Source organism: Wolffia australiana, chromosome 18, assembly GCF_029677425.1.
Source record: "Wolffia australiana isolate 7733 chromosome 18, ASM2967742v1".
NCBI lineage: Eukaryota > Viridiplantae > Streptophyta > Magnoliopsida > Alismatales > Araceae > Wolffia > Wolffia australiana.
This window is the reverse complement of record NC_135852.1, coordinates 2,046,534-2,055,916: the sequence shown is the minus strand read 5'-3', so window position 1 is coordinate 2,055,916 and position 9,383 is coordinate 2,046,534. Positions and strand designations below refer to the sequence as shown.

The 9,383-nt window shown below is 41.0% G+C and overlaps 1 protein-coding gene across 2 annotated transcripts; it reads right to left on the bottom strand.

The window, feature by feature from the left end:
• Positions 1-1,798: 1,798 nt before the first annotated feature.
• Positions 1,799-7,791, bottom strand: LOC144715018 (TRIGALACTOSYLDIACYLGLYCEROL-like protein). 2 transcript variants are annotated; one of them, XM_078589859.1, is made up of 6 exons: positions 7,474-7,791; positions 6,507-6,756; positions 5,301-5,685; positions 3,521-3,834; positions 2,206-2,402; positions 1,799-2,130 (listed from the first exon to the last, which is right to left on the bottom strand). In XM_078589859.1, coding segments are annotated over exons 1-6 (1,422 nt in total). In that variant the 5' UTR covers positions 7,749-7,791; the 3' UTR covers positions 1,799-2,129. The 2 variants fall into 2 exon arrangements, with proteins under 2 accessions (XP_078445985.1, XP_078445984.1); XM_078589858.1 differs by having other exon boundaries at positions 1,799-2,402; positions 7,474-7,790.
• Positions 7,792-9,383: the final 1,592 nt, after the last annotated feature.

Below are 9,383 nucleotides of genomic sequence, written 5' to 3'. Positions count from 1 at the left end.
TGGCAGCGTTCCATCAATTTAGGAGATTTTGAAATTCCAAAGAATGATTGAAATGGAGAGGACCTCATAAGAAATGGTTAAAATCTAATTTTTTCTTCTGATCTTTGACCATGTTTACACTTATTTCTATTGATAAAGTTGACCATCTTATACTGTTCTGTGCATGCACTGATTAATGGACATAAATGATGCAGGTCTTTGACATAGATGACATCTTTGTGACTTTCTATTAATACTATATTTATCTGAAGAGATCCAAATAATCCAGTATGGTGGGCAGCAAGGCTCAAGTAGGGACGGACACTTCCTGGACGGGACAGCTCGGTTGTGATAGGACGGATGACGGATGGTGATGGACAAGAGCGTGACATTGAGTTTTTACGCCTCTCCCATCCTATAGTTAAGTTTTTTGACAAAACCCATTACTATTTCATGGAACATCATGGGTCCACATGTCTCGTCCTCGTCACATCCCCAGATACCCCATCAGAGGGGACGTAAGGACATATCAACATTTTTTTTACAGGTGTCTCTACCCCAATCTCTCCATATTTCTCTCTTTCTCTCTCCTCTATGAAGAGAATTGATCTTGCTCAAGAACAAGAATAGATGAGCAGAGGAAGAACGGAGAGAACTATCAAGATTGTTGTATTAAATCCCACACATGATCATTACATTGGTTCATAGTTATATAAGCTATGATTGCCCTTGGAATAGGTAACATATTTCCATTATGATCACAACTGGTATAACAGAGTACAACTATATCATCTTGAATACTGAATACTGACCGTTCAATCCTATCTATATTTAACCCTATATTGAATCCTGGTAGGTAATCTCATTGCGAGTATCAGGGGTACATGTTCAATTTTTACCTTCTAGCCTTTATTAAGAAACCTATTGGTCCATAGAGTTGCTGATATGACCTTTTCAAGATGCTGACTCCTCTCCATTCTACTCTCTCTCTCTCCCTCTTATATCTTTAAATAACTTGTCTCTCTCTCCGTCTTCGTTCTTTTTATTTCAGTCTCTCTCCCTCTTCTCTTTCCTATATAAATCTATCACCATCATCATCCATGACGACCGTCCCATCACATCATTGTCACAGCCATCCTAAACGTCATAAGAGACATGCCAGTTGACGCTTGTCGTTCCCAGGCCGGAGGACACCCATATTTCACCAGTTTAGTGGATCATTGTGGTAGGAACACGATTATACCTCATTACAAGTGCTATTTTGTTATCTATTTTCAAAATTCAGGCTTGAGTAAGAGATAAAACCCCTTTGCCAATTAGCAAAGAAAGTTTTCAAGGGAAATAACAAAACCAAAAAATTAATTATCCAGCCCCCCATCAGCATAACAGAAAGATCATTTTTGCCCAATGTAAAGCTGTACATATATCAGCTTCATCCCTATGTTAGCCGTTGTATCAGGATTACAAGACCTAATCAAAAAGTAATTTTACTGACTTAGAGTAGATCCATCGTATTGGAATGAATAATTTACATCAGTGACCTAATACAAACTTTTTCATTTTTTGAAGTGGTTTTTTATTTTTTCCTCTTCAGATTGACTCGAGGCAATTAATCATCTTCTACTTTCTATGTCAGAAATCCTTTTTTTTTTTGAAAGAAAGTAGGGCAGGCCACCCGGAAACCGGTGGTCCACCTGTCTATGTCAGAAATCTTACAGCATAGACTGAAAACATTTAAAGAGCCCACAAAATAAATTTTACTTCACCAGTCCGAAAGAGACTCTTATACCACGTCTTATTAAGACAGGAAGTCTGTACACATGAAGACAACAAAATTTTCAATTGACAATGCAGCTTTGGAAGCTCATATTTACATAATCAGTAAAAATAACAGATGGACAGCGAAAATAGCATAAAATATGAAAATCAAAAAACAAGAATAGAGACTGATGAAAATCATGCGCTCAAGTATGCATCTATTACCAGAGATGACATTTTCAAGACGGTTTGGGTTTGTGCTAAGTGGAGACATTCGACAAAATTTTGACAGCATTATAAACTATTACCCAAATAGAAAATATGTAAATAGAAAATAATCCCATAAACAGATTACCTCGAATCAGCGAAAGAAGAAGACTAGGCTTGACTTTTCTGTCAAATAAACTCGCTAGTTAACTTGCCCATCTCGTAGAGCAGAAATCTGAGAGAGAGAAAGAGAGAGCTCACTAGAATTCAAAGAGCCTCAACTCTACCATTGCTTCTTTCTTCTTTGGAGAATACCACGCCAAGATTTTGCCGGACCTCAGAATTCGAAGGGAGTAACTCAGACTGAAAATTAAATCCTCAACATGTGCCAAATGCTTTCCTGGCTCGGATAAGAATGCAATTCTTGAGTCAACCCGCGCCACAATAGGGCCTGCGACCTGAAGATTTGACAATCCGTTAGTACAACGACGAACCGGGTTTTCGCCAAAGGCTGTTCATTTTTTGCAAACCAATTTCATTACAAGAACAATGAAGAAAGGTATGGATTAGAACATATCTGAGGTAATTTCAAAAGGAGATGGAGCGTAGACAAAGAGAGGTAAAGAAGACAGAGAGAGAGAGAGAGAGAGAGAGAGAGAGAGAGAGAGAGAAAGAGATTGAAAGAGGGAGACAGAAAGGGATGACTGAGATTTTGGCGGAAGGCTGCCTTTTGCAAACCATTTTCACTGGTTTGCAAAAGGGATGAAGATACGAGAGAGATTGAGAGAGACAGCAGCAGGAATGAATGGGGTTCTGATCAAAGGCTGCTTTTCAGCGAACCATTCACAGAAAGGTAAGGATTAGGGCAGGTCATAGGTTTTTTCCGAAGGAAATGGACCATAGAAAGAGCAGCCGAGAGGGGGGGGGGGAGAGAGAGCAGAAGAAGAGAACAGGAGAGAGTGAGAGAAGAAGAAGAGAAAGGGAGAGAAAAGAAGAAGACGAGAATAAGAGACAAAGAGAGAAAAAGAAGAAGAGAAGAACGGCCGAAGAGAGAGAAAAATAAGAATGGAAGAAGGGACGAAGAAAGAATAAAAGAAGAAGAGAAGAAGAGAGCAGAAGAAGAAAACGACAGAGAGAAGAAGAGAGCAGGAGAGAGAGAAGCAGAGAACAGGAGAGAGAGAGAGAGAGAGAGAGAGAGAGTCGGTGAGAGGGAGGGGAAAGGGGAGTGTGTGAGAGAGAGAGCAGAGAGATGGGCAGGAAAGAAGACAGGGAGAGAGGGCCACATATAGAAAAACAGACAGGGACAAGCAGATAAACAAATAGGGAGAGACAGACAGACAGACAAGTAGATTAATATATAAATTGATAAAAAGAGAGAGATTTTCATAATCTTTGAATATTCTAAAAATCTGATATGAAGATCAAAGAAATCTGGCAAATAGGAAAAATCCAGTAAGATATCACTTCAAGAGTGCAATTGAGAGGGAGAGAGAGAGACGAGCCATATTCTTTAAAATTATGAAAAACAGAAACGAAGCTAAATGACGGGTACATGATCACTCCGAAGCTAAATTACCTGTTGCTGCAAGGTGAGAGAAAGCCGTGGAGACGCAAGAGTGTTGGCCTTGGACTCAACCGGACCTTTTAATGCACAATGAAGAATGCGTGACACGCCACCGATGAACGCCGGAACAGATGCAAAGTCAACTCTCACATCTAAGCGCGTCAGGTCATTGAAATCCTCCTTGAATTTGCCACGCTGTATTGTGTAGCACATCGACCCAAACACATTGGCAGAAATTGGGTTCATCCTCTTTCCAAAACTTTGGCTCTGGGCAGAGTCAACATCTTTGTCTTGGTTTCCTCCAAGCAACGCAGCGCAAGATCCACCTGATATGATGAGAAAGCGAAAGAATGGGAGTTTAGATTTGAAGCCAGAGTGGAAAGAACTGCTGTATTGGTCCAAAAGAACCGAAAGAAAAAAAGACTATTACCAAATATTAAACAGCACAAAAGGGTAGATAATAATACTCGATACAACTCTTTGGATTATATCCCCACAGTGATAATCAAGTCATAAATCAACCTTGACATCATCAAAACTATGAGAGGCATTCAAACACTAAATAATGACAAGTCAGATCTTAAAGGCAGAGATTAAAATTGTATATATTGTTACCATTTAATTCTAAAAAAAGTAAATCATGGCTGAATAAAAACTGCAAGGAGTTCAGATACTCTCTGATTGAACTAAGAAATCGCCTTGTGGAGCAAGGCAGTACGTTGGAAGACAGAGAAGCACAGAATCCATTATTTGAGAACTGGGAATAGGGTTCAGCATATATTTAGAAGAGAAATTGTTAAGGAGACAACTGTCAACTGGATTTCAAATCCACCGCTACCAATTCAAGACAATGGTCAGCAGTGTAACATTCTAAGGACAACTATCGGCAGTGCAACAGTCATATTTTGAAACTATAGATAATCCAGTAATGGCTTAGTTTCAATGATGCTGATACACCTTGGTAGTATCAATGAAATAGTTTGCAGCTTTGAATTCAAGAAAACACCAAGAATAACAAATGTAGTCTGGATTCAATAGCTAGAAAGAAATAGATGAGAAGTAAGAACGATGAGACATAGAAGCGGCTCCTCCTTCCTTGGCGAAGCTCCCTCCTCCAGATCAGCAGGCCAATTTCTACTAACTCCAGCTTTTACGACAGTCGCAGCCTTCGTCCCTCTGTTTCAAGAAAAGATAGTGCAGTCCCGTTCCCGATCTCTTCTTCCCTTATTTATAGGGGTTTTGTCCCCCCTGCTTGGTCAGCACGTGCAGTCAACAGGCTGTTGACCACTCTTTCTATTCCTTCTTCTGTACTACTTTGAACAGAACATATCAGTTTTCCTTACTGGAATGCCTCTCCCAGGCAGCACCTCCATCCGTTGCCCTGTCTGTCCTCGGTATATTTATTCCCGTCTCTTTCTCTTATTGTTTCGTCCTCAAAGCCTTAATTTTTTGAAAAAAATCCTTAAAGGCTTAATGATCGAGGATTGTGAAATACCCTTCCAACTTTTTCTCTATTTATTTGTTAAAAAAAATTCTCTTCTCTATTTCCATCATCTTGCGAGTACATCTCGACATCTCACGTTCCTCTCAGAAAGAATAGAGAAACGGACAAGTTAACTGATGCGCATGTGGATCTGATCCGATAGAGATAAGTGAAACAATAACAGGACACTCCAGCATAAGGTAATTTTGCTGCAAACCTTGGGAAAACAAATGATGAAACAATTATCACAACTCAACTTCAAGTGAAATATTAAAATCTCTAAGCATATAAGATAAAGAATGGTCTGACCAAGGATGGCAGATACTGATGAATGTGGTTCCTTCAGACGTTCATCATAGGAAGACATCCAGGGCATTTCCTTCTCAGAATTGCTTCCCACGTCCTTCTTCTCTTTCTCTCTCCATAAATCTCTACTTCTCTCTAATGAGAAGGCCGCTTTTGCATAAAGCCCGGGCATCAAAGCCTCGGGTATTTTGTCATTGTCGCCCGAAGAATTGAGAGGTTGAGGATTCCCCCCATTTTTGTGCAAACCTAAACGGTACCTTAGTCCAGAATCAGACATAAGAGATGACACATCAAAGGAAAGCGAGCTAGGGACATTCCAGTAATTTCCATTCTTGTCGATGAACAACTCTGGCCATGCAGCTTCGACGGTGATATCATGATTAGTAAGCTGCATCAGATAGGAGAAGATTAGAAAGCACAGAAACATCACCACGTGTATAACATATGAAATTTCTATCAATATATTTAGCGAATATGTTTTTCAAATTCTAATTTTTCCTTTTTCAAATCAGTAAAATTTGTCTTATTAGGGCTTATGTTTTCCTTTTTGATTTTTTCCATTTGATTTCTGATTGTGGTCATATCAGCAAGGTGATACGATCCTATACCCCCAAAATTTATCTTCAGCATTTTAACGCATCAGGGGCATTTTATCCATTTGAAATTTTAGGCTAGGTTGGTCCTTTCTTTTTAAATACTTGTAGGCTTTCCTTTAGAAGGGCAATCAAGCATGAAATAAGATTGCCACTTGGCTGACGATATCCCTCTTCATCTCAGTCTTGTCACCTCGAATATCCAGCGATCCTCTACCCTCTGCGATTTCCTTGCCGGATCTTTAGCAGGCTCCCACTCAATCCAATCCCTTACCCCGCTAATCAGTTCTTCTCTGGACTTTGGCCACTCCCCTGCCAGCAATAGTCAATCCTTCACCCATATCTAGCAGCATCATCCACAGGCAATCCCTACCTCCTACATTCAACCCATCCTTTCTCCCGGTCCCTAATACAACCCTAAATCAAGGTTCATATCACAAAATCCTTCATTTTTTCTCTAAAAGTGGACGGGACACTTCAATTCTTTGACTTTGTAAGCGAAACTCGAACCTTTCTAAACGCTCTTAAAAGGAGCCAAATGATTATGAAATAAAAGATAAGATAATAAATGCAGTAAAAATAAAGTTATGTAGAAGAAAATTCATTCGGTGAAAACCTTGTGGATGAGAGTCGCTTTGGAACGGGACTTGTCCTGCTCACCATGACCTTCAATGCTGAATAGCAAGGAAGTATCAGGGTTCGGAGAAAACTGTGAACAGAGGCCGACTGCATAGAGAGATTTGTCCAAGAACTGCTTTGCGATGTCTTTGATTGCAACGAGATCAAACTCGTCTGCGTTTGCCACCTCGGTCTTAATTGATGAGATTAGCTTCCTTGGCCTGATTTGCCCAATCAAGCCCATCCACCTAGCAGAATATGATAAGCAAAGAACATGCCAGTTTGTAACTGAAGAGATGATAGACAGAATTTAACTATGAAATTGGGGTAAAGAGCACTTAACCGAAAAGCAAGAATCCAAACGTAGTTTAGTTAAAGAGATAGCTTAAGTACAATATCTTATTCAGTATCAGTTGTACACAGTTATTGGTTAAAATAAATATGGAGGAGGAAGAAAGTGTAATCGATCAAGCTTAACGTTCTACATGGAAACTGCAGTCGAAGAAACAACAAACAATTGAATCTCCAACGTGGGATATCTTCCGATTAAAGAATAACGTAAAATGGGGAAAAAATCCCGTCATTCTTGAAATGGCGGCAGACATCTTCCGATTAAAGAACTAGCAAGTGAATTGTCTAATATGGGATATCTTCCGCTAAAGTCTAACGTAAAATGTGGGAAAAAAATCCAGGCATTCTTCAAATGGCGACAGATATCTTCCGATTAAAGCACTAGCAAGAGAATTGTCAAACGTGGGATATCTTCCGCTAAAGTCTAACGTAAGATGGGGAAAAAATCCGGGCATTCTTCAAATGGCGACAGATATCTTCCGATTAAAGCACTAGCAAGTGAATTGTCTAATGCGGGATATCTTCCGAATAAACTATAACGTGAAATGGCGGAGCAAAATGCGGAGAAAACAAAAATAATTCAGGGCAATCATTCCTCAAGGAGCGACAAATACCAGTCCCCCAGAGATGGCGAAAGAAGGAGAGACTGCACAGCAAAGGAACCTTGCTCCTTCTTCGAGGTAGGGCACAAGGAGGGCGTGAGACCAAAGGGGAAGGCGTTCTGGAAGAAGGCGAGCTGTTGGGGCCGAATAGTTCGACCCGCGCGGGCGCCATCGAGCGGCACAGGCTCTCCCGGCACAGCTCGAGCTGCGCCATCGACCAGAGACTGCGGAGAAGCGATGTTCACGTCCCAGAAGGCCGCGTCCATGGCCAGCCGGAGGTTCGCCATAGCCGAGCTTGCTCGCTATCTATCTTCTTCTTCTCTGTTCTATCTATCCCCTTCCTTTTATACTCATCTGAAGTCTTTCACTGAGGTTTGGATGACGGATGACGGATAAGGGTTTTGGGACGGATCAGATGACGGAATGGGGGAGTTGTATTGTAGTCCTTGATTGTCCTGGATGGGGATGAAGATCATCCCGTCCTACATACCAATTTTTTAGAAGTTTGTTCGAATCGTCCCGTCCAGAGTTCGTACCATCCTAATGTTTTTGTCCACGTCCCGTCCTGACTTATATCCCATTTTTTGGAAGTTCGTCCAATATCGTCCCGTCTAGAGTTCGTACCATTCCTAATACTTTGTCCCCGTCCAGTCGTGTCTTACGTCCCATTTTTTAGGAGTTTGTCTGAATCGTCCCGTCCGGAGTTTGCCCCACCCCTAATACTTTTGTCTAGGTCCCGTCGTGTCTTACGTCCCAATTTTTAGAAGTTCGTCTGAATCCCTAATATTTTAGTCCACGTCTCGTCCATATTTTAAGAGATTTGTCAGAATTGTCCCATCCAGAGTTCGTCCCATCCCTGATATTTTTGTCCACGTCCCATCCTGTCTTACATCCCAACTTTTAGAAGTTCGTCTGAATTGTTCTGTCCAGAGTTCGTCTCACCCCTAATATTTTTGTCCCCGTCTCGTCTTACATCCCAATTTTTAGAAATTTGGCTGAATCGTCCCGTCCAGAGTTCGTCCCCATCCCTAATATTTTTCGTCCATGTTCCGTCCTGTTTTACGTCCCAATTTTTAGAAGTTTGTCCAAATTATCCTGACCAGACTTCGTCCCATCCCTAATATTTTCGTCCACATCACATCTAGGACATCCTTGTCCAATATCAAGTCCAGGACGAGGTAGTGCATCAGGGCACTTGGAATTATACAGGTGGCACAGCTCATGTCGAATTCCGGGTGGAGTTCCCAGGCGGATACATGACTCCCGCAGGACACAAAAACTGTCCCGTCGGCCATCCAAGGCCCTGGACGAGACGGTTATTTCGTACATGGATGAAACGATCGTCCAGTCACGGGATCGGCAGATGATTCTTGGTTCGGTGAATCTTCCGAACTCCAGGACAGAACAATTATTTGTCCACTGATGAATTTACCTTCCCATTGGCGTCCCATTCAATCTTACACAGAAAAATTCAAGAATTTATGGGAGCAGTAGCACAAGCAAGAATGGTTGAATAGTCTTATGCCCCTTTACCATATCTATATGATTATAATAATCATTTATACCTTATGGTAAAAAGGGGCCACTTGATGATCTTGTTTGAAAGAGAGTAAAACGACGCGAAGCTGCTGGAGCTAATCCATGATCATCTACTAGATGAACGTGCATAGCTTTTGTAACCACATTATCTGCTTGAAGTCATGAGAACTGGAAATGAGGGAAGAGTAGACATGGTCGTTCTGTTCTTTTTGTGCGAATTGTTCATTCTGTTTGGTTTTCCGAACAGAACAAGAACAAATTCGAGCAGAACATCACACAGACCCGTGTGCAGTTCTTTTGTTTGCTTTGTGGGAATTTTGTTCTAGTTTTGTGCGAATGTGCAAATTTTGTTTGTTTTGAAAAAAAAAGAACAAAGAACATGG

Bases quoted from the DNA above. Each gene is read 5' to 3' on its own strand.
- LOC144715018 (XM_078589859.1), bottom strand. From the start codon at position 7,748: ATGGCGAACCTCCGGCTGGCCATGGACGCGGCCTTCTGGGACGTGAAC. The intron at 6,757-7,473 runs GTATTTGTCGCT...ATATTCTGCTAG, and splicing joins TCGCCATCTCTGGGGGACTG to GTGGATGGGCTTGATTGGGC. The intron at 2,403-3,520 runs GTAATTTAGCTT...TCAAATCTTCAG, and splicing joins CTCTCACCTTGCAGCAACAG to GTCGCAGGCCCTATTGTGGC.